The 24,413-nt window shown below is 44.9% G+C and overlaps 1 protein-coding gene across 13 annotated transcripts; it reads right to left on the bottom strand.

The window, feature by feature from the left end:
* Positions 1-146: 146 nt before the first annotated feature.
* On the bottom strand, positions 147-24,311 carry GIT2 (GIT ArfGAP 2). Of its 13 annotated transcripts, none has more exons than XM_039724451.1 (22): positions 23,936-24,311; positions 19,592-19,725; positions 18,980-19,092; positions 18,197-18,302; positions 17,808-17,894; positions 17,529-17,659; positions 16,981-17,075; positions 16,392-16,437; positions 15,977-15,982; positions 15,582-15,630; positions 15,039-15,111; positions 14,616-14,713; positions 14,228-14,339; positions 13,628-13,770; positions 12,757-12,906; positions 11,024-11,272; positions 9,573-9,662; positions 7,191-7,273; positions 6,922-7,104; positions 5,308-5,427; positions 3,121-3,184; positions 147-2,358 (listed from the first exon to the last, which is right to left on the bottom strand). In XM_039724451.1, exons 1-22 carry the CDS (start codon positions 24,108-24,110, stop codon positions 2,146-2,148), a joined length of 2,520 nt encoding a protein of 839 aa, XP_039580385.1. In that variant the 5' UTR covers positions 24,111-24,311; the 3' UTR covers positions 147-2,145. The 13 variants fall into 13 exon arrangements, with proteins under 13 accessions (XP_039580385.1, XP_039580387.1, XP_039580391.1 ...); XM_039724453.1 differs by having other exon boundaries at positions 5,308-5,424; XM_039724460.1 differs by having other exon boundaries at positions 2,219-2,358; positions 5,279-5,427.
* Positions 24,312-24,413: the final 102 nt, after the last annotated feature.

Here is a 24,413-nt window from a genome sequence, read left to right as displayed (position 1 = left end):
CCACTACTGCAGCTTGACATCAGTCCTGTCACAGGGCACAAGGAGCTGTTACAAAGACTGGCAGCACTTTACTCAAGAGCAAAAACCTTTCCAGAGATCTTTAGAGAAGCAGCAGTCAAATAAACCCACATTATTTCACACACTGAAAGGGTTTTAGCATTTTATAGTAATACTGTAAACAAAAGATTAAAAGTCAAAATATTGTACAGACAGAATGACACTGATAAATACAAGGTTTGGAAAAAGGCAAAAAAAGCTTTTCCTTTCCTCTGCAGCATTTTGTAAAGGAAGAGCAAGTTTGTTTACAGGGGAACAAGAGATCTAGTCCTAAAAGAAAAACACACCTTTGTTACTTGAGGTGCTACAGACTCTGTGACTGCAGTGCTGAGAGTGGAGGGTTCATGAATTTGCTGCTGGGGGTTCCTGTGGGGTGTGGACCACTCTGATTTCAGTGTAGCTGGAGCAGGGGCTGGCAGTTACTAAAGTGTCCCTTGGTTTTGGATCAAAGGCAGGTTTAAATACTTGATAAATTACACCGTAGCTCAGTGTCACCCTGCTTTGGAAAGCAGGTAAGATATGTTAAAAAACAGCACACAGTGGTGTCCTGAGAGACTGAAAAATACCATCTGCTGCCTTTCAGCCATTATTTAAGGAAAAGAAAAGTTCCTAGAAGATTCTCAATGTATTTAATTAATTGCCAGTTACATGATTTTGAAGTAGGTTTCACAAAGTCATTTGCAGTTTTAATCCCAGCCTGCCTCTGCTGTCTGGCTAGAGCTGCTTCTGGGGTTCAGAAGGGCAGAAAGGAAATAAAACACCACAATGAAGAACATTAATTTACTGGGCTGTCATCTCCTCTCTCCATTCCTTCCCTCCCTCAGACTCTGGGAGCCAGACAGCACCAGGAATCCAGCAGTGCTATGGCACTTTTATATCCACACAAACACACCATGGCTGGCTCCTGGGCAGGGACAAGACACTTCCAAATGGGACAGAGGCAAAAATCAGTGATTTCCTGCACCACCTAAAATTCAGACTCCCAAAAATATTCTCAATTTTTAAATTATGGACTGACACACTTCTATGAACTGTTGTAGATGAAGCAACCTGGAGCAAACATGGCCACTGGGGCCAGGCAGCCTGGCAGGGGTTACTCAGCAAGTTGTCAAATTTGTAAAGATTTGCATAAAAAAACTTAGGAGATACGAGAAAGATTTTCACATTTGGATATGTTGAGGTACAGAGGTTATGTGCTGTGGCAGACACAGCTGCTTTTGCACTGGCACTCTTCTAACTTCCTTTTTTTGTTAATAAGCACAGAAATCTTTAGTGAAATTGCATCTGGAGTTACTGAGAAATGCTGCTGCAAACAAGACGGTGCCTCAAAGATGACAGGAAAATTCTGCAAGAAACTTAACAATGAAATACTAACTCAGAAACAAAGGATAATATTTAACCACTAATGCCCTAAAATAACATCAAACATATATATTAATGGCATAGTGACAACTAAAAGAAATAACTATTAAGTTTCAAATTCCTTCCAAAACAGATAAAGTGACAAAGACCTTGTAGAGTTACACGTAATAAGCTTGGATGCCCACAACTACTACTGGTTTAGCAGACTAAAAAAAACAAAAACATATTGCACAACAGTTGATATGGGAACAGAGAACGTTGGGCTTGCACCCCGTTACCAGGACAAACCTTCTTCCTGCTGGGAGCAGTCCCGGAGCCTGGGGAGCCTCAGCCAGCAGGATCCCAGCAGGGGAGGCTCCAGAGGGATGGAGATGCTGCTCTCCCATCCGTGCAGTGGTGTCAGAGCAGTTCCACCAGCAGGATCTGAAAGCAGAACGTGGCCCCAAGGAAACATCTACAGCGCTGGGACATGAGAGTGGCTCGACAGCTACTTGCAACATGCTATTATCCATAACTACACTGGCAACACAGGCACAAAATAAGGCAGTGGGTTAAATTAATCATAAAATTGTTAGAAAACATGCAAAAATAATACTGAGTTTAAAAAAAAAAAGTTTCTTGCCCCTTGAAGTTTTTTTTTTCCTCGTAAAAATGCGCATAGTTCCACACCTATACGTTGAAATCCAACCTTTAAAAAAAACCCCGGAGTAAAAAGCCCCGAGTGCCTCAGTTGTTGTTCTCTTTGGTTGTGATGGTGACCAGCTGCTTGGCGGCCTTGGCGATGTCGTAGGCGCACTGGATGACCTGCTGTGTCACCAGCTGGATGTCGGGCGCGGGGCTGGGCTCGGCGGGCAGCGCTTTCCTGCACTCCGACTGCAGCCTGTAGGCGCTGGATGTCAGCAGCCGCAGGGAAGTCCTCACCAGCTCCGACTTGGGCTTCTGCGAAGGGAAAACAGACGCTGGGACAGGCAGAACAACACAACGTTTTAATTAGCCGGGAGTGCTCACAAGGGTTCTTTGATGCGGCCGAGCCCCGATTCCCCTGGTGGCAGCCGGCGGAATTTCCCTCGGCTCTCGGGGAGATCCCGAAGGGCTGCCGGGCAGCAGGCAGGGAGTAGTGCTCCGTGCCCTCCCTTAGGAAGTTGCTCATGCTCATTTCTGGTGGCTGTTTACTGTCCCCTGTCCTGGCTGGCAGGAGGGGACAGCATGTCCAGGATATGGGTGCAGGCGGGACAGCAGCTTTGGCTCTTTACTTGCAGTTTTGGAGAGGTGGGTAAAGACTTTACAAAAACTTGGTCACGGGGATTTCACTCCCCAAATTTGCTGTGAGCAAAGAGATCGCTTTGATGGATGAATAACAGATCTAAACATGGCTGCAGGAAAGAAATCCAGGTGATGGCACTCAGATGGAAAAGGGGATGATGAGTCTGGTGAAATTCCCATGTAACCACACAACTCTTCATGCCAGATCAAGCACCTCCAGTTTTGTACAATTCTTAAGAGTTTTACATTCAAGAGTACAACTAAAGGCTGGACTCACACTTCAGCCTTTACCAGTTGCCACGCTAATAAATACAAAGGTGCACCATAACCCCATCATTTCTCCCTACCATTTTCATTTTAAAGTGAAATAATTTTTGATTTTCATTCTGAAGGGGAATTACACACGAGGAAAGCGTTCTGATGGTGGCAGGTACTTACTTTTGGGAACAAGGCTGCCATTTCTGTCACTGCCACATGTATTCTCTCGGAGCACGGTATATAGCTGCAGAAAGATGCTCTGGGTTATTCATTGTGTGGAGACTCCCCTCCCTCTTCCACTTCACTGCTCAGTGACTGTTAATCTAAAAACAACCACGTGACTTCAAGAGAAAGCAAGAACTTAACAGTGCAAAATGATTTCTTGGATTTTTGTTGTTTTTCGGAGTTGGTTTGAAGGAATAACTGTCCAAACTTTTATATAAAACTTTGTCAGGAAAGTCTCCATTTGTGTGCAACTTCAGAACACCAAGATGCCTTCTTGGATTAATTAATATCCAGTAAACAGACAAGGCAGAGTTCTCACACACATGCAACCCCAAACTACCAACTGCATTCACAGTCTGAATTCTAAATATTCACTAATTCTGATGAGTTAGTTAATAAAACAAAGGCAGATTCCATAAATACTCACAGATTTCACTTCTGAGTTATATACCAAATGAAAACCGGTCTGTCCAAAATAGAACTATTTACCATAAACTGCTGTGAATAGTGATGTTAGTGTGCTCTCTCACAAGTCTCATTTCAAAAGATTCTTATGCTAAAATTGAGTCTTTGAAGCATAAGTTAGTTCACATGATCCAATCTTAAGCAAGAGAATCTCAAAACTCACAAAGCATTCAAGAAAACTATTCAGCATGTGTGGGTTATGGTAGGTCAGTGCCCTTTCAAGCAAAAAGAGCCCCCAGACCCACCCCCCTAGTCATTATTGATTTGATCTTGCAACACCAAAGGTGCAAAAAAATCAGTCACTTGCAAATGCACTGAGAGAAAAGCAACACACTGGGGTCATTTTGGCAATGCAGGAAAATTGCTTTAAAAGGAGTATTTCTATGTGTCTCAAGTCACATGAGTTCTTCCAAATAAACTAAAAGTGGAGAGAGGCCTTCCAAGTTCACCACAATTCTCCTTCTGCTGTGGAGTTAATGATTAATCTGCTCCCTGCAGCCACAGTGACCAGCACCCTACCTCATTAAAAAGTCAATTTACTGATTAAACCCTTCACTAACAAGGCAGAGAAAGCCCTGAGAATAACCTGAATGAGACACTCAGGTGAACACGTTTCACTGTATGTTCTCTAGGTCAGCTGCAAAGTTTCCAGTGCAGCCTGGAGGAATGGCTTTAGTTTAATGTCTAAACACTCACTGTGAGATGCTCTGACTCTGTGTTGGGTTTACACACGCTCCAGTGAGACACCAGGAAGATATTCAAGTAGTGACAGCTTGGAAAGGAATCCCTCATTAGCAGTAAATTGTGTTAATCTCTTCCTCCAATCCTGACATTTGTTGGGTTTGAACCTGGGCAGTTCTGTTTTAAAGAGCCTCTCAGGCAAATGTCACTTTTATTTTAGGCACTTACAAACAATGTTTAGGTCAGGTTGGAAGATATCATATAAACAGACCTCTTTTTTCATGGATTTGGGATACAAATGATCTCATTTGACCCCCAGCTGTATAAACACTTGAGAGGACTCAGATGTCAGGTGTGGATGTTCCACCTTGGGAATATGAAACTCCTGCTACTTTTACAATGGTGCTAAGAAGCAGCAACCACGTTTCACAAAATCATGGAATGGTTTGGGTTGGAAGGGACTTTCAAACCTCAAAGATTTCTTCCTAAAGGAAGAAATTCTTCCCTGTGAGGGTGAGGAGGCCCTGGCACAGAGAAGCTGTGGCTGCCCCATCCCTGGAAGTGTCCAAGGCCAGGCTGGATGGGGCTTGGAGCAACCTGGGATAGTGGAAAGAGTCCCTGTCCATGGAGGAGCTGGAACAAGGCAGGTTCTAAGGTTCCCTCTAACCCCAACTATTCTGTAATTCCATGAACCAACCAAGTTGTAATTTAATTTATCTTGACAGGCAATAAAAACCAAAACAGAACCAGGAGAATACACCAGAGCCAGCTGCAGCTCCAGGCTGTGGTTCTGCTGCCCACTGGTACCTACTGGGAGCTGCAGGGGCTGTGCCACACCCCTGGCCTGGAGGGGCTGCCTGCAGTTCCCTCATCCCCTGCAGCATTTCATGCATCGCCTTCCACGACCCCCGTGCGGCCGGAGAGGGAGGGACAGAGGCAGCAGAGAGAAGGAGAAAGGACACTGTGCCTGGGAGGCAGGGACAGAGGCCAGAGTACCAGGAGGCAGGGCCGGGCTGCTGGCTGGTCAGAGGCTGCAGGGGCGCTCGCTCGGCCCCGGGGAGCCGCGTGCCGAGGCTGTGTCTGAGCTGGGATGGGCCCCCACGCTCCACGGGCCTGCTGAGCCCATGGAGCACAGGGAAAGGGATGGGAGAGAGTGAGAAACAAAAGGGAGAAAGAAGGGCTTTCGTTAATAGATGATACTCTTGCATTGTATTTTTTTACTCTCCAGCACGTGATTTTTCTCTACAACGTTCCCAGCACGAGCTTGGAGGATGTGTTATTACATACTCAAGTGTCTCATTTTGGTAAGGAAGCATTCCCCTGTGTTAAGGAAGCCAGGGAAGAGGAAAACAAAGAACAGCAGCTTCCTCGTTCAGTGTTTTGCAAGACAACACTCATCTAAGCATAGGCAAACACCTCACTCCACGTGTGGTACAGAAAACAAAAATGCAGCATAACAGGTTTTTTAAATCCTGATCAATTCAACAACGAAAGCCAGGTATGCTGCATTGCTTCCTTCAATGATTTAAAAAAAAATCACAACTGTATAGTGTGATAGACATAAAAACTACACTCATTTGAAGCTTCTCTGTGTGAAACAAGCACCAAGAGACTGCACTAGAAAAGGTTACACCAAGGGCAAAGAGCTCAGTACAAACACGGCAGAAGTCGTCACTCGGGTGAGAAGGAGAGGCCACGCCAGCCCTGCTAAAAATAGCAAAGTACAAGAAGGAAAAAACACAGAACAAAAGTGGCCCCATTGTTGTTCACTTCTCTGAGCCAGGCAGGAAGTGAGGGCTCAACACAAACCTCTGCTGCTTCTCCCAGGCACAGAGGGCACCGAGCTGGAGCCACAGCAGAGCCAGACCCAGCAGCCTGCAGGGCCAGCTTTGCTGGAGCCCAGAGTGTTCCAGCCCCAAAATGTGCTCATGTCAGGGAATATGTAACTTTGATTTACAGCTTTCTGGAAGAGCTGTGTGGGGAACAGCACCTGCTGATCAGCAAGGGTAGTATCACTTTTTGTAACCCACAGCTATTCTGGAAATTGTTCAGGTGGGCCAGAATTTCCCTGAGGGAGCTGAAGCTGCAGCAGCCTGATCTGGTCAGTCAGTGCTCTGCTTACTCAGCTGGCTCTGCATCTAAAACCAATATTCAAAATACTTTTGCTGCTACAAAATTTGTACTAATACCTCAGTAGGAAAGCCAAATTCTCCCTCTTTCACAATTTGCACCAAGCAAGGCTTGGTGTTACTATCACATTCTGCAGGGTGTAATTACCTATGGACATAGAGGCGCGAAGACCCAAGAAAAATTTGCAGGGAGTTTTCTACAACACATTTTATTTGTGTCTAATACAACCCTGGTTTTGCAGCAGGACTCACAAGTTAAGGGCAGGGCAGGCAGCACTGCAGCCAGGACCCCCTCACAAGGGGCTGGTCACTTGTCCCCAACTTGCCCTGTAGCACTAAGGACAGCACAGACCTACACATTTTACAGGTGTGAAATAGAGGAGCTGTATTTCAAGTTCACCTGTGCTACAGGTGGAAACACCTGAAGAATTTCCTTTGTTTTCTCACTACCTCCAGAGCTTTTCCAGCTCTCCCTCCTTACCTGTCATGTTTGTTCTCCTGTGCCGCCCTCAGCAGCTCCTGGATGTTCTTGGTGATCTGCTCTGTTTTCCGGATCACATCTTCTGTGCTGGGCAGGCTGGAGCTGGGGGCTGGGTCAGTGTCCTCAGGGATGGACCCCTCCCCCTGCCACACCACGCTGCGCTGCCTGCCCTTCCTGCCCGACCTGCAGGGAGCAAAGCAGGGCTTGGCTCGGGGACAGAGCAGTCCCCTGCCACCCCCAAGCTGTGTCAGCTGTGTCACAGCACCTACCCTGGCTCCTCCAGCTCCACGGGGGTGGTGGGGTTGTCATAGTCGCTCTCAGACACGCTGCTCTGCTTCTCCAGCTTCGAGGCCTGCAAGGAACAGATTTACTTCAGCCTGTGCAGGAAAGAGCAGCTCTGGGCTGGGCCAGAGCCACGTGCTGTGGATTTGCTCCTTGCACAACAGCTCCTGCATCACCCTGCAGCTGCTGTGCCCCTCTCCCCATGCCAGGCTGCTGCTCAGCTTGTACCCGAGGTCCTGGGCACTGCCAGCACAGCCCCACCAGCCCCTGGACACCCAGCACGGCAGGACAGACAGACAGACAGAGCACAGCGTCCTTCCCTGCCACTGAAACTGCCCCAGGGACACACTCTGAGAGGCCACCAGGAGCAGAGGCCAAATGGAGAAGCAGCACCATGAAACAGGAGCCTGAACAGTGAGTAAGAACCACTGGAGAGGGAGAGAACCCCAGAGAAAAGGAGGCCAGGCCAAGAGCAGAGCAGAGGCCAGAGACCACAGTGGGGAGGCTGAATGCAGAGAGGAAAAGCCACTGCAAAATGGGAGCCCAAAACAAGGGCTGAAGACTATTTTGGCTTTCCCACTGCCACAAAGATGGGAGACAGAGATGGGGGAGCCCAAAGTGCAGGTGAAAGACTGAGGGCATGCATGGGACTGATGAGACCTGGAGCCATCACAATTTGGGGCCAGAGGAGTTAAAGCCCATTGCAAAGTGAAGCCCAAAACAGGGTGGGAGGACAAAGTGTGAGGAACTGAGGGCCACTGAATGCTTAATTCTGGTACAGAGCTGGAAGATCAAAGAAGTGGGAGTTGTGCCCCAGAGCACTGGATGCAATAAGGGCAGGAGGCCAACCATGAGAGGGCCACAGAAGAGTAGTGTCAAAAAGAGGAGAGGGGCCAATTCCAAAGTGGAAGCTGAAATGAGAGCAGGAGGAATGCAGGGAAGCAGAGGCTGGATTGAGCTCTGTAGACCCATTGCAAAGTGGGAGGCTGATCCCAGAGCAAGGGCTGAATGAAGAAAAGGATACCAAATGAGCTTGGAGGGCAAACCCTCAGCCAGGCCCCAGGATCATCAGACATCTGCTTCCTCAAGTCTTCTAAAAACTACAAAGCTTCACCCAGCTGCCCAGCATGGTGTGTCTGGTGTCACTCTGATCACAGAGAAGCAGCTCAGGGTTCTTCACAGCCCCAACAACCAGCCCTGGGGCTCTCACAGAAACCCTGAAGTCGCCATGAGGGAGTGTCCAGGGTTAAACTGTAAGGGACAGCTCCAATCTGCTGATCAAATAATATTTCTGCCTCAAGGACAGACCAAAAATGTGACCAGAAACTGGTTTTCACTGGCTGAGTTTCAGTACATTTGTTAAGCACTCATCTGATGTTAAACCCATCAATTCTTAAGTGAAGCACCTGGAGTTAGAAATCCCTTTTCAATTTTAAAGTTACTCTGCACAGGAGGAAAAACCAGCATTTTTTGAACACTCCTCTCTCAGGACAGCTGGTAAAGATCAGTTGTAAAAGTGAAATGGATTTTGAAGATAAGAAACTATTTTATGTAGAGAGTCTGACCTTTCCCCACTCCCAGGTGTACACAGACAACAATCCTAATAGTGGAAAAGCTCTACCATCTGGTCAGAAATACAAACAACAGTGATGAATTACAAGAAGAAGATACTGTGGAATCACTAATATAGAATCAGTGTAGAATAAAAACAATCAACCAAACCCTGTGCAAGTTTCCAGTATCAGACAGCACTGCAGCCAAACCCAGATTTCCATTTGGCCAAGTGGGATATTCCCTTGAAAGTTTTTATTCTATCCCTACTTCCAAATCTAATATTTTCTGGACTAATATGTCCAAACACGGCACAGTCAAAATAAAATTGGAACAGAAGGAATTAAAAAGCAGAATCTGTGTCCTGACAGGGACACACCAGAGTAAACATTTAAACCCCCAGATTTTTACCTGTAAGGCAAACAGTCAATCAGGACCACCTGGATTGGTGCAAGCCACCAGCCCCCAAGGAAAGCAGCTTTGAAGCTGGGCCTCATGCAGTGCTTTTAGTCAGCAGGAGAGTTGTACATTGGCTTAGAAACATCAGTGAGAGCCTGGAAAATCAGTGTCCAAACAGCAGCCAGCTTGTCTTGGGGCTGCTGTGCAGCTGAACGAGTGACCTGGAGAACTGTGCATGGTGTTAAAGGCTGAAGATGTGAAGTTAGAGAGAGGCAAGAGCCAGAGCTGGAATGGAAGGGAGGAAATTCTGCTCCATGCAGGCTGGAAGGCCAGGCAGTGAGAGGGGGAAGAGAGAGGATGTGGTTCTGGGGAGATTGGCACCTCCTCCAGGGAGAAGATGGATTGGGAAGGTACTTAACCCTTCGTGTGCTCTCATCCCTCGACCAGGAAAGCGTGGAGGGGAAGGAAGGTAGAGATGAAGAGGAGGTCACAAACGCACTCCTCCCGATCTAAAAATGGGAAAGAGAAAAACCAAAACCAAAACACAAACAAACTCTTAACTGAAATCAAAGGAACATTCTTAAAACCATGGAGATGACACAAAGCAAGAATGATGTTGAGAATCTGGCTTAGACTGAGGGCACTTAATTCTTTCAAAACACAATTGAATTCATGCTCATTCTAATACTGAGATTCCAGAGGTGCCAAATTCCAAACAAAAACAAAAAAAAAATTCACCACATGCCAAATTAACTAACTCCACAACACAAATCAATGCTTCAGAACTGCTACTGCTATCCAAATTTCCACCCAAAGGACCTATACAAAGCACTGTCACATTTTGCAAACACCGTCACAAACAAATGAATTCTGACATTTCTTGCTGCCAGAACTGCCATCATATCAACATGACAATATAATTTAAAATTATCTAAATTTCATAGCTTAAGTTAATTTAATTGAAGGTGGGGATTGATTCCCTTGGTGCATTCAACTGTCTTCTCTGGAATGTGCACGGAATATTTGCTCTCCCTCATGCCAAAGGTAACTTCAAAATACATTTTAAAGGTCTTAATGATTTGACTGGAAGGAAATAAAAGACATTGCTACTAAGAGGGAAAGACTGTCAAAAATCCACATATTTTCAACGTGTGTCTAAAAGACACTGTCCTGTATTGCAGCCCACAGGGCAATCTATGAAGATGAAACAAAAAATTAACTGTGCTGATTAATTAAGTGCACTTGTTAATTAAATGCACTAGTGTGTGTTGGGTCACTTCTGTAAAGTGTGAACACTTCAGTGCAAAATCCCTCTGGCCAACAGAGAACCCCCTCTCCACATCACACAGGAAAATACAAAACCAGAAGAATCTGCTTGACTGGCAGATCTAAACCATCTCCAGCCTCCAGTTCCAAATTCAGAATAAGAAACTGGTAGTCTAGTGAAAATTTTTCAACTTTATTTTATTTTTTTCAAGGTGGTTATGAAGTTCCACAAATTGGTACCTGTATGTTTATCTCCAGAAATATATGAACTTTACCTACCTTCTTGGAATACTATTTCCCCCTCCCTCCCTGCTTTTCAGACAATCACATATTGATATATCTATATACAGTGTGGTTAAAAAACCAGCTGAGCAGAAGCCAAAAGCTCCAGTTTCCATATTCCAGAACTGCTACAGCTTCTGCTTTTCAAACCAACAGGCTCCTGCAGACATGTTAATACAGCAAACATGAACAATTCTCACAGTTTTATCCCCCCTGGTTTTTTTTCCCCTCTGAGGCAGAAGCTGAGTGAACGAGCAGCGTCGGAAGAGACAGAAAAGCTGAACATGAGAGGCAGTGCAGAAGCAGCAGCAGTTTTACTCACGTGTGGAGGGAAGGGCTGCAGCCTGGTGATGTTTTCCTCTGGGTAGGTGACCTCCCCCATGGGCAGGTAGGGCTTCTGCCCCGAGCCAGTCTCGTACATGGACATGGGCCTGCTGCCCCGGGCCGACGGGCGCCGCTTTAGGGAGGAATTGCTGCTGGGGTCTGGGTACTCAGAACCACTTTGCACCTGATAGATATTGGTTGTGGCCTGTCTTCTGAGGTTGGTATTTTCACTCTGTAGAGTTTGGAGCTGAAAGAAATGTTTAGCAGTGGGATTTGGTTTCCTAAGAGCAAGTGCCAAGAGCAAAGTGACCACGCGACACTCGCTTATCAGCCGTACCAGAAAATCCAGGTACTGCTGCCTGGGGGTTCATTTATTTCTCAAAAACTACTTGACTTGCTTGGTACAAGCATAGAAACACCTTTGTTCCAGATCTGGAAATATTTAGGTGCTGGTTTCCAGCAGCTGCTGGGATGTAAACTTGAAGTTAGATGTTAAAATTGGCTGCTGTAGTTCAGAAACACACGACCCATTCCCTCCAGCCTGCTCTACTGGCACAGGAATCCTGGGATAGAAGGAGGCTGTGGGGGAAGGACTGCCAACACAACAGTCTTCCAAGCAAAGGGATCCATTGCAGCAGCCAATACAAGGACTTAGAAGACTTTAACATAAGGCCAGTGAAATCTGACAATGCCAGCACAGACACCAGAGGCAGCACAAAGGAACTTGAGCTTGCTCTGCAAAGCAAGGAGAAAGTTCAGCTTATGAAAATTAGGCATCAGCTATTGCTATCTAAAAGCCAACAAGAAAGCATTTTAAAGCTTTTTATTATTATGTATTTATTTGATAGTGAAAATGTACCAATTCTGATTATTTTGTGGACTTGGAGTAAGTTTGCTATATTAACACATCAGAAAGAAAAGATGAAGTGAAGAAAAACTGCAGGACAGAAAAATTTCCCTTCCGCTGCACCATGAAAATATCCTCATTAATTCATAGGCCCCAAAGGGTTTTTTTTTTACCCTAAATGATTGTATCTGTCTAAAGAAACCCAATGTACATGAAAAATTAATTCAATTGATGCAAGAGAAATGCTGAAACCAGTACAAGCTGTTGAAAGACCAAGGAAACACCCTGAGATCTCCCAGTGTTCACCATTCCAAAAGAATAGAACTGGCACTTAACAGACAAGGATATTCCAATTAATCTGAGGGCAAGCAGCCAGCCCTTTCTAGTTTTAGTCTAGTTTTATCCTATCTTTCAGACAGGATAGTGAACTCAGATATAAATTGTCTTTTACCCCACAAAAATATAGGTAAGTGCACACACACACAGTGTACTGACACTTGATTCCTCATTGTTTAAATCTGCTTATATTGAAGCAAGACACCAAAAACACCCAGGACTTGAAACAGCTCTCCTGTCACTTGGAAAACTGATGTTAAAGTTCTGACATAAGTTAAATCATCCTTGTGATTTGCAGGGCTGGATCACCACCAGCACCACGAAAAAAAAACCAAAAAAACCCCACAACATTCAAAGCATGTGCTGCATATAAATATTTATAGTCTCATGTCTGATCCCAAAGCAGCTCCACTTCAAAATGAATTTTCTCACTATCCTAATACTGGATTATTTCTAGTTCCTTATTCCAGTAATATCCTCAGTTCCAGCAGTTTTATTCTGACAATTTCAGATATCCCAAAAGCTGGAGGGAGGGGTTCCTCTGTTACCTTTTTCTGCATAATCCTCAGCTCATCACTCAGGTTGATGTTCACTTTCATTAACTGCTGAATCTTCACCTCAGAAGCCACCAAGGCATTTTTAACCTGCATATATTCCTGGGCTGTCACTGGTCCATCTGACAAGTCTGAATCCAAGCTCTAGGAAAAAGGAAGAGAAAAATACTTACACCATTAAGAAGAAGAAAACAAGATAATGAGATTTCAACAGCTTCTCATGTACTTACTTTAAAGGCATCACAGTTCAAATGAAGTTGAAATTAATAAAATCCATTAACCAGAATAATTTGAAGTCTTCTAGAAAATCAATCAGTTCTGAGCTCCTCTAAAAACATATGCATCAGCATTTTAGAGATAAAATACTCTTTTATAAGGGTTTTTAAAAATATGCAATAAAGAAGTGCAAAGTTATGAAAGACAGACTGCTAAATATCCAGTGTGCATTTCCAGAGAAGATTAAAGTAGAACCACCAGGTTTTACTGCCCTTTGATGCTATTCTGCATTATTCCAGGAATGGTTTAACTCACTTGGACACCATTGGTCTGCTGTGAGTATTTCTCCAGTACGAAGTAGCAAATGTTTGTGAAATACCATGGAATCACTGATTTGGAGCTTTTTGGCACATCCAATTATTTCATCTATGCAATTAAATCTGTATCTTATCCTCCAGCCACACACATTACTTTTCTAGAGAGGCTTTTTTTTTTTTTTTAACAATAAAAATTCCTCAAGCAACAACATTTAAGAAAGTTCATAGACTGAGGCATGATTACAATTAATTAAAATATTAATTTCCTGATAATTTATGCAAATTACCTTTATTAATAACACTTGGGGGGTGTATCACTATTTCAATCCTACCTTCTGCCTGTTTGATTTAGCTGCATTTGTTTCCAGGTCTGTATCTTCATCTGAAGCAACACTGTCATAATCAGGCTGGTCATTGTCCTGACTTTCACTGCTGTGCTGATTGCTGATTGATTTCAGAATCAGCTCCACATTTTCTGCAGATCAACACATGAAACACATACTAGTAAGTATGGAGAAGAAATAGAAGTTCATAATTTGGGAAAAATTCAATTTAGATCCACCTAGGAGGAATGAATGATTACTGTCCAAACCTTCCAAGTATTATGGTTTTGGTTTTTTATTTCTTCTAAGTGTTTAGGCAAGTTAAAATAAGTGGTGAGAATCCTTCAGCAGCTTAATAAAATTAATATAAATTTTAAAAAAACCCAACAGACTACATTGGACAAATGGATGTCAACATGCAAATGAAAAATATAGGGAAATATTAAAAGATAGAAAAGATTTGTTTGGTATTTTGTCTCCAGAGGGAAAAAGATATATGAAAACAATATACAGATCTCTCTCATAATTCAGCTCTGCTGAGGGGCTCTGGGAGTGACTGAACTACTGAAGAAGTGCCTGCAAAGGAGCTGACAAGTAAAGCTCACTCACCTTTGGAACCAGTGAGAGAATTCCCCTGCTGTCTTCGTTTGGCATCACTTAAAATGTCTATAACCAGTGTAGCAAACTCGTGGGCATTAAATCGAGCCAGTTTCTGCCTTCCCTAAACACAGGATAATGCAGAGGAAAGAAAAGTACATCCTGTATCAGAAAAACAGCAGAGTCCCCAGGAAAAACTAAAACTACACACTTGGTGTGGACTATTCAACTACACTTATTGCAAAAAGTGTGGTATAAAAGGGAAATGTGAAATTATTTTAACTTTTTTCCAAGTAGATGCAACTCTTCTACAATAATGAAATGCAGTAAAGCAATATTAATTAGGCCAACTTAATTACCTGGGCTGTTATATTAATTTTACAGTATTAAGATTGCATACCTGATTCCTGGTGGAGGAATATTCAGGATTTACAGGAAGAAAAGGGACCACAGTGGTCTCTGTCACGAGTGTGCTGTGGTTCTGAGTAGCAAGCCAAACTGCTCCAGAGGAAAAAAAAAAAAGAGGGAATAACCTTCCTGTACTGCTTGACAGTATTTCTTTGTCAAATAAAAGACTGCAATTTCAAACGCAAACACAATCAATTCAGAGGAAAGCTTTTCCCCAGAGGGTTCTCTGCTTTGTGGAAAACACAAGATTTTTTTCAATTAACATCCCCTTCAGGCAATGCAAGACAAAGGAACCCTCCTCAGCAGTAGCTGCTGAATACAGAAGCACTTGAACAGAACATGTGCTTGGATTGGAATCTTGTATGTAAAGTGACAATCCAGACTTGTTTTATTTCATTCCAGAAGTCTCACTCACCTGCATCTGTTTCCCTTCTGTCAACTTCATCATACACATCCATGGCAAGTTCTTCAAACAAGTGGTTGCTTAGCTAAGGGTAGAGGAGAATAATTAGAGTTTGAAAAGAAATGAAACCCAGCTAGATCTCTGATAACAGAAAATGACAGGGAAAATGTAAGAGCACAACTCTGCTCTTTCCTCCAGCCTCTGTAATCCACAGAAAAGCTCCTTTCTCAGCCTGCACAGGCAGCAGACATGCATGACCACCCCATTTCTAAGTACAGAAACAACCATCCTCTTCCACACTCCTTTCCTGGTCAATGGATTTTTTTTTCCTGTCCCATCTGATCACAAGAAGACCTTTTGTGTTTGGGGTGAGGCAGAGGCACTGAGGGAATGAGGCACCAAATGGCACTGGAGATGTGAACTTCAGGGAACAGTGAAGGCTCACAAAACATTTGTGTTTCAAGCTGCTCCTACAGCAGACAAGTGAAGAGATACTTGTGCTAGGGAGCCTGAGGGATGAGAGTTTGCCACATCTAGAAAAGGAGTTTTACTTACAGACTGAAGCTTCTTCTTGGCTGCTTTTGCCAGTTCTGATACATCCAGACTGCTATGAAAACAAGAAGTGATCATTACATCTACAGCATTTCATGGCTTCTATATATCAAAATTCTACATTTTAGTAACTCAGTGATTAAAATGTCACTTTTACCTTAACCCCCTAATATTTCAGTATTTTTAGCATTGTTTTTAACACACTGATGTTATTACTATTGCTACTGTGACATCACAATTAGCATATTATTAACCTTTATTTTCAAAATTAAAATGAAACAATACAAAGAACTCTTTGGAATATGAATACCCACAGGTTTTTACCCACTCAATTTTTAAGTTACTGAAGTTTTTCACAGAAGTTTTGCAAGCATGAGGTTGGACAGTGGTTTACTTACAGCCGTCTTATTTCCAATTGCACAGCAATAAAAGAGGAACAGGAACTTAAAATTAGTACTTGATACTTCTTATATAAATCTGATTTCATTGATCACAACCAAAAGTTAAAAGCACTAAAAAAATCAGGAAAATACTCAATTGGTCCTTAAATTATTTCCACAATCTGTTTCCTAGGAATTCCCCATGTGTGCTCCCACCCCAGAAACGTCTCACCTTCTCCCTGCATTTTAATAAATACAATTGGCTTCTATAATTTTATTATTTTGTTGATATCCCAATATTCTTTCTATGAAAAAGACTAATAAAGGCACACATTAAAAAGCTAGAATAGCAACAAGCTTAAAAGGTGTTTCAGAAAGGAAAGAAAACTTAATTATTAGATGTTTTCAGGTATGTGATGGAATCAGAACTTACCTGTCTGCCATCTGAGGTATAACAAAGTGCTGCCCATTTTTGTGCTCTAGAATTGAAAACAAATTGCACTTTACCAGGTTGGTACTGCCTACAGTTTTCAATAATAAGCATCAGGCAACATTAAGTAATTTCTCTTGCATGTAATTACTCAATTAAGGCTTATTAGTTGTATTGAAATTCCAGAAAAAAAAAGAAAATTAAGTTCTAACACAGGTACCTTTATGGTTATAGAGCTGTAAGTGTTCTTGTGTTCAAATGGCACCCACTTAACAGAACACTCCCCTGCTGTTGCACTTCAATTAGAAGAAACTACTTGAAAGAGTTTCTACAGTATATAAAGAACATGTATTTGTGGAAAACCTGGAAGGAATTTTATTTTTCATTTCTGTCTATTTAAAACCATGCAGTTTTATCCCAATTTTAAATGTATTATCCCTAATCATGCATCTTACACTTTCTTTGGTTATGTGTAATTTATTTGACTATTTGGAAGGGTTACAAAAAGTGCAGTGCACAAACATGACACAGCAGAGTCTGAATGTCCTGTAAGTGACAGTGACAGGTCTGAGGGTGCAGGTGTGCTGCTCACCTGGTTTCCTGCCACAGAGGTAGAAAGCCAATCTGTCTGTGAGCTCGTACTGGATCTCCACCAGCCTCTCTGCCAGCTCGTGGTGCCCCCCTTGCCTGCTCACACACAGGGACAGGGCAGTCAGTGACACACAGAAATGGTCAAACACATTTAGTACAAGCCAACCCCGCACTGTTTGGTGCATCAACCCATCACAGACTCAGCCCAGTTCCACCCCGTGTGCCCCAACCCATCTCTGCAGTCTGGGACATTCCTACAGCAATTCCTGAGCTAATCCTCACTCCCGGAGCCTGAACTTGCAGGAACTCTTCTCTAATTAATTTCCTGTGAGCTGCTAGATTGGCACAGCCTGTGTCAGTGGCATCAGAGCTGATGTCTCAGGCACACAGAACACAGGCTGTGATCTGATGAAAATACTTATTCCTCATTTTCATTCATTCACTCTTTCTGGAAAAAGTATTATTAGCATTTAGCAGACAAATTGTTTCAGGACAGAAACATATCTTAGCAGGTCCATTGTGTGATTTATGGATATCAGAGACTCCTACCTTGCATAATCAATTGGAGTTTTCCCATTGGAATCTTGTGTGCCAGGATCAGCACCATAAACTGCCAAGAGTTCTGCTTGCAAAGTCTGTCCTGCCTTAGCAGCAACGTGCAGGGGGGTGTTTCCTTTCTCCTGCAAGAGATTAAGGAAAAATATCTACTTAACCAACAGGTCTGAGTAGAAGATTGAAATATAACATGAATCAGCTGAAATGAATGTAAATAATATGAACTGGAATTGATTGTATATCATCAAAATAATGAAAAAAAAGTGTTCCTACAGGATGGAAGAAGTTGGCTTGAGCTCCTAAAGAGAGCAGTCGCAAACAGGTCTCCAGATTTCCTGTCCTCACACTGGAATGGAGTTGCTGAAAAAGAAGCAGAATTATATTTAACACACTGATTCAGCACTTGTTTTTCAGCCATGCTTTGAGTTACAAGAGTATGCAGAGTTCTCACTACAGCTCTTTTGTGTAAAGGGTTTTCTCCAAGTTCACCTCAATTAATGCCTCTCAATCATGACCTCCAGTGATAACCACAAAAAGGGGTTTCATGTTGAAGTTGAGCTTTATTTATGTATGTGATAATTCAGAAAACCAGAAACAGTTAAGCCAAAAGCCAGCAAGGGAAGCTAGTGAGATTTGCCTGTGCTGTCCCAGGAGGCACTGACCTTGCTGAGATCCTTGGCAGTGACACTGTCGTCCTCCCGGCACGGCAGGCGATGCACAAACGCTAACATTTGATATTTAGCTCTGATGAACTCTGCTTTGTTGGGACTGCAAAGAGAAATCCAGGCAACAAGAAGGGAAAGGAAAGAAATATCAGTGTTTTGATAAGTAATGCAGATGTTCCAGAAAAAGAAAAATTTCACAAACTGAATCAGAGATTTGCGTGTTGCTGATGGCAAAGTTAGGCATGGAAAAATATTTTCATTAAAAAACAACCCAGTGAAGATTGTCTGACTACACAGAGAAAAAGTCTGTTACAACCATCAAATATCTGCAGACTGTAGCATGTGGTGTCTGTTTCTTAACAGAAATACAGACTTTAAAATCATGCCAACATAAGGTCTATACTTACTCTACCCAATTATTTACATTTTAAAGTGAAGCACTATAGTCAGGGACAAAAGCCTCTGAACTTTTATTTAATTCCTCAACCAAACTCCATTTTGTTGGCAGCACTGAGTTAAACGAAGCATATGACAAAGAAAAGTCCTTTGACTAAAGTGCAAGCAGAGCTCCTCACTATTCAACAGGAATCAATAATTCAGAGAATTCAAGCACCGTATTCCTATTACTGCAACAAATTTTAAACAAATTAATACTTGGAAATAAAAGAAAAAAATAACTACCAAACACACAGAGGTTCCTATGGATTCCTTGTTGCCCTGTCACTGCTGAATAAAACAATCCCACTTCTCTAAGACAACAATTCTGCTTTTCCCACTTACTGCACTTTATCCTGCGGGCTGGCCTTGCGCCGCCCGCTCATCACGGAGGCAGGGTCCAGCAGGGAGTGCTCCCAGATGGAATTAGCACCATTGTTGTACAGAGTTTCCACCATCTGAAAGCCAGAACACACAGATATTTTGCTGCTGGCTGCATTAATCCACTATCTGTAATTATTTTCAAGCAGGTATCAAGCCAACAGATTCCCACTCTGCGTGCCAGCATCTGGAACCTGCTGGGATATCATAACTGGGCACATGTTTAGGATGTTATGATGTGGAATTTAGTGAGAACCCCCTTAAATCTCTCTGCTCTTCCCAACAGCACCTCCAGTGAAAAGAAAATTCAGGTTGAAGCAGATGTACTGTGGAATTTCTTTCACAGGTGTACTGTGAAAGTTGAAAGCGACCTTCCAAAGCAAAGGTATCAAATTCAAAATGCAAAGATAATTCTGACTTCAGTGGTCCACGACAAAACAAGAGAAATAAAATGAGAATAACTTAGAAAAGCAAAGCTTAAAAGGATCATCCCTCTCAGAAACAGGTTCAGTGATTTAAATTACATTAAAAATCACTGCATCTGATTTTAATGGAGGAGAACAGTTTCCTCTGTACCTGCAGCAGTGTTGGAGGCCACGGGGTGTGTTTGAGATGCCTCACTTGGGAGATGTGCCGGCCAAGGCTCCTGTGCACACTGCAGCACTCATCACAGATCAGGATCCCCCTGTTTATGGATGCCCAGCAAGGATCTGCAAAAGAAGCCATCCATTATAACACAGGAAGCAACACGGCCTTGGATTGCAAAAGCAGAGTCTAAAATGAGCAGCTCTGCCTTTTAACCTTCCCTGCTCAGCCACTGTGTGAATGTCACAGCCTTGCTGGGGCTCTGGGTGCTGGGAAAATGGGAAACACCAGTCCTGGCACTCATGGGGGATGTGGGATTACAAGGACAGTGAGAAGATCTGCTGTGGAAATTTGGGGAAAAGCCCCACTGCTTGAGTTCTTCTTGTGGAAATACTTTCCTTTCTAAACATAACAAAACATTGAATTTATCATCACCTTGAAGTGCTTTACTTTTTATTTTGTGGACTCCCACAGAAGTGTTCCTAACAACAGTGCCTACTTGCTCTTTGAAAAAAACTCAGGTTTTTTTTTAACTTGTCAAAAATACTTTTTAAAATAACAAAATCTACACACAAGGTTGCCACTGCACTCAGCCTTTCCCCTGCTACTCAGTTTTCAGTTCTATATTATAACAATGCCTTTTATATTTCCACATTAAATAATAAAAACACACAAGAGTGTCATGATAAAAAGGATACATATGTGCCAAGTCAAAGGCTCAATAAAATCCAAAATTCTCAAGCAAAATAACTTCATCTCATAGCAGATATGAACTGAATCATCTTATAAGCAGCCCAGAAAGAAAACTGATGGGAGGTGAAGTAGTAAATAATATATATGAGCTACAAACATCAAAAGGCATAAAATCAAGTAGGAATGGTGGATTAGGTTAAAACAATAAATGCCCACAGGACACCAAACAGGTCCCTCAGCTGCTCAGAGCTCAGTCTCCAGAAGAAATTCCAATTTCTGTCAGTGACACGTGAAACTCAATGTGCCAGAACCCTGCAGGAACAGGCAACTGAGCAACCAGACAGAGCTTCAGACCTAGCACATCCCAGGAGAACAAAAAAGGAAATCAAGACCTCTTTTATTTTGGAAAAAGTCTTAATTTCAAATGCAGAGATGAGTCTGAGGCCAAATAAGTGAGTACAAGGCTGCCTGGTATTTGATGAGAGAACTTGTGAGTCCTGTCAGAACACATCTGAGCACTGGTGCATCAGATGGAAAAGTCTCCTCTGACCCACACAAATGGACTGAATCCCTGCAAACATGATGTGATCACAGGTTTCTGAGCAGAGTTGATGATCTGGGTGTGCTGCAGGCAAACCTGTCCGAGGCACGAGGGACAGCAGCATCTGCTGACCCACCAGAACCAGCCCAGGCCACAGCCAAATTAAAGCAGGTGAAACAAGAAAAAGAATCAATGTGTTAAACAACAAATTACAACAAGCACATTGAACTCCTTGTTACATCATTCCATTATTTAACAATTTTGATTTCCAAGAAGAAAAAGAGCAGCAATGGAGTGAAGATGCATTCATGGCAAGCTAATGACCCAAACTGAGGCAGCCTTCCAGATTAATGAGCCTGGTCCTTTTTTGTTAGAGACAACCTCATCACACACGGATGGGATCCTCAGGGATCCTTCCCCTTGCCCATTCCCAGGCTGACTGTGAGCATTGCTCTGCATTATCAACAGTCAGCACTGGGAGTTTTCTTTACCTGCACCTCAACACCCAATGCTCCTGGATATTTCAGGTGTAAATTTAATGCAATGAAGTATCTGTCCTGGAATTTGAGTAATTTTTAAGAGAGACCTAATTATGGACTCGATCAGAATATGTTTAAGCCAGTACCAAAATACACAGAATCCCACAACCACTGAGGTTGGAAAAGACCTCCAAGACTGAGCTCACCTGTGAGTGATCATCCCCTTGTCACCATCCCAGAGCAGTAAGTGCCACATCCAGGAATTCCTTGGACACCTCCAGGGATGGGGACTCCAAACCTCCCTGGGCAAGCCCTGACCACCCTTTCCACGAGGAAATTCCTCCTGCCGTCCAACCTGACCCTCCCCTGGCACAGTTTGATGCAGTTTCCTCTCATCCTGTCCCTGTTCCCTGGGAGCAGAGCCTGCCCCTCTCAGGCTGTCCCCTCCTGTCAGGGAGTTCAGCAGAGTCAAAAGGTCCTCCCCGAGCCCCCTTTTCTCCAGGCTGAGCCCCTTTCCAGCTCCCTCAGCTGCTCCTGGTGCTCCAGCCCTTCCCTGGACACGCTCCAGCCCCTCAATGTCTGTCCTGGAGCGAGGGACCCAGAGCTGGACAAAGCAACTGAGGGGCCTCAGTGTCCAGCTCAGGGCTGGCCACAGCCTGGCCCTGCTGCCCACGCTGGTTTTGACACAAAGGACAGCTGGGGAGAAGCTGCAGGGCCGGGCAGGCGCTTTCAGGAACCTGCAGGGTGGTTCAAAACAGGAAGCGTGAGATGAAGACAAACCCGGCCCCGGGTTTGAGAAGTGAGCTCCTGCCTCGGGATAGGAAGTGCAGCACCAGAGCTCCTGTAAGATCACCCTGAGTCAAAGAAAACCCTCCACACTCTGCAGAGACAAAGGGGGCACTGAGGAGCTTCCAGGAGGAGCAATAATTAATTTGCAGCCGCCCTGGTGCAAAGGCTGCAGCCCCCAGGTCTCCTGGCACAGCCCCCCAAGCCAGGGACAAACCCTCTGGTTTAGCTAAAGGGAGGGGCTGATTGGTTTTATTTACAGAAAGATAAAATTAAGATTTCTTTATATACATGGATAAGGCAGCGGATTTCTAGTAAATAAGGAAAGTTAAGATTAATTTATATACATGGATAAGGCAGTGGATTTCTAGTAAATAAGTGAAGAGCTGGCAGTGCTCTAATGTCACGATAAAAGGCAGGGTTACAGGATTACCTGACAGTGATTCTGATACCCCCAGGAGCTCAAGGAACACAATTCACACGGCTTTATCTCCGAGTCACAACACCCCTGAGGTGTGCAAGCATAGATAGGCTGCCTGTGTGATAGGGAAAATTGCCTGCCTGAGGGATGCCAGCTCCATTTATTGTAAAACCAAATTTCTACAGGGATACAAGCAGAATCCAGACTAGTTTGGGTTGGAGGGAGCTTAAAGCTCACCCAGTTCCAATCCCTACCATGGGAAGGGACACCATCCATTATCCCAGGCTGCTCCAAGCCCCATCCAGCCCGGCCTTGGACACTTCCAGGGATGGAGCAACCTGTGCCAGGGCCTCACTACCCTCCCAGGGAAGAATTCCTTCTGTTAAAAGAAGAAGATAGTAACTTCTTGGAAGTTAATTTGGAATTTTTACAATTTTTTAAAACAATTCAGATTTAATAAAAGTTATTCTCCTTTCTCCCACATCTTATCTTCTACCAACTCAAGTGTTACCTACATTATACATGTAATAATGATGTATTACTATATTAGTGTTTTAATTCATTTCAGTACGTGCATACTTAATTAATTATATGGGAAGAACCTACGCAGAACACAAATAGCAAAAACTAGAGAGACAGAGCTGATAAAATAAAGCAGGACGGTTTTAGATACAAGAGCAGCAGAATGACAGATTGTCAGGAGACGCAACAGCCCTTTCTAAACACAGAATCTGTTTCTATTCGCTCCCAAACGGATCTGCAGTGGGATTTGTGCCAGCCCAGAGCAGACACCGCTCCCTGAGCGTCTCAGACACCTCAGCACAACTTTCCTTGGAAGTCTGGGACACCTACACCCAACCCCAGCCTGGGACAACTCCCAGCTCACCTCTCCCGGCCCGGGAGCAGGGGATGGGTGCCGAGCCCCGAGCCCAGCCCGCTCCGGCCTCCCCAGCTCCCCCAAACCTCCCGCTCCCTCCCAGGGACACATCCCCACCCCTCCCACCTGGCAGCCCCGTGACTGGAAGGTGCATTTCTGTCAGCTTTCCTCCCTGCCGAACGGGGCAGCTCCGCGCTTCCTCCCCGGGACGCTCCCGGAGCTCTGCGCGCCCCGGGCTCGGGAGGGGCGGCGGTGCCGCCGGGACCCGGACCCGGACCCGGACCCGGAGCTCTACCCCAGCCCCGCAAGCGTCCCAGGCCAGCCTGGAGGCGGCTCGGAGCAGCCCGGGCTCCTGAAGCTGTGCTGCCCCTGGGCTTTAAGCTCCCTTCCCACACAAACCACCCCGCTCCACCACAGGTGCAGCGGCGGCCGCTCCGCGGCGGGGACACCCCCGGGCCAGCGGCGCCCTCACGGCCCCCGGCCCGAGAAGGGTCGGCGGGACGAGCCCGCGCGGTGCCGGCGGCGGTGCCGTGCCTACCCTGAGCGCTGCAGTCGGCGCACACCTCGCTGCTCCTCAGGCGCTTCGCCATCGCGGGCCCGGCGGCAGCGGCGGCGGCAGCGGGGCCGGTAACGGGCCCCGCCAGCCCCGGGCCGGCCCCGCGCATGCGCGCCGGGCCGCCCTGTGCCGCTCCGCATGTCGCCCGTGCTGCCATCTTTACTCCTGGCACTGGCCTGCCTTCAACTGAGCTCTGGTTCAGCGGCGCAGCACCGAGCGCTCACGCTCGGGATTGCAGCCGCTCGCCCGCTGCGCCCTCTTAGCGAGGTGACGAGAGAAACCGGGCTTTATAAGCCTGGTGGAAGAAGCCGCTGTGCGGCAAGCCCTGCCCTCACTCGCCATGGCGGGCGGACGAACGAAACCAAGGCCGGGCGAAGGCGGGGTGAGAGCAGCCGGCGCTGAGCGCTCCCCCCGCGCGGCGGGCAATGGGACAGCTGCGGGCGGGACGTTCCATCTGTCC

Source organism: Passer montanus, unplaced genomic scaffold (genome assembly GCF_014805655.1).
Source record: "Passer montanus isolate IOZ18808 unplaced genomic scaffold, ASM1480565v1 scaffold53, whole genome shotgun sequence".
Taxonomy (NCBI): domain Eukaryota; kingdom Metazoa; phylum Chordata; class Aves; order Passeriformes; family Passeridae; genus Passer; species Passer montanus.
The sequence above is the reverse complement of the archived record's forward strand: the minus strand, read 5'-3'. Positions and strand labels throughout refer to the sequence as shown.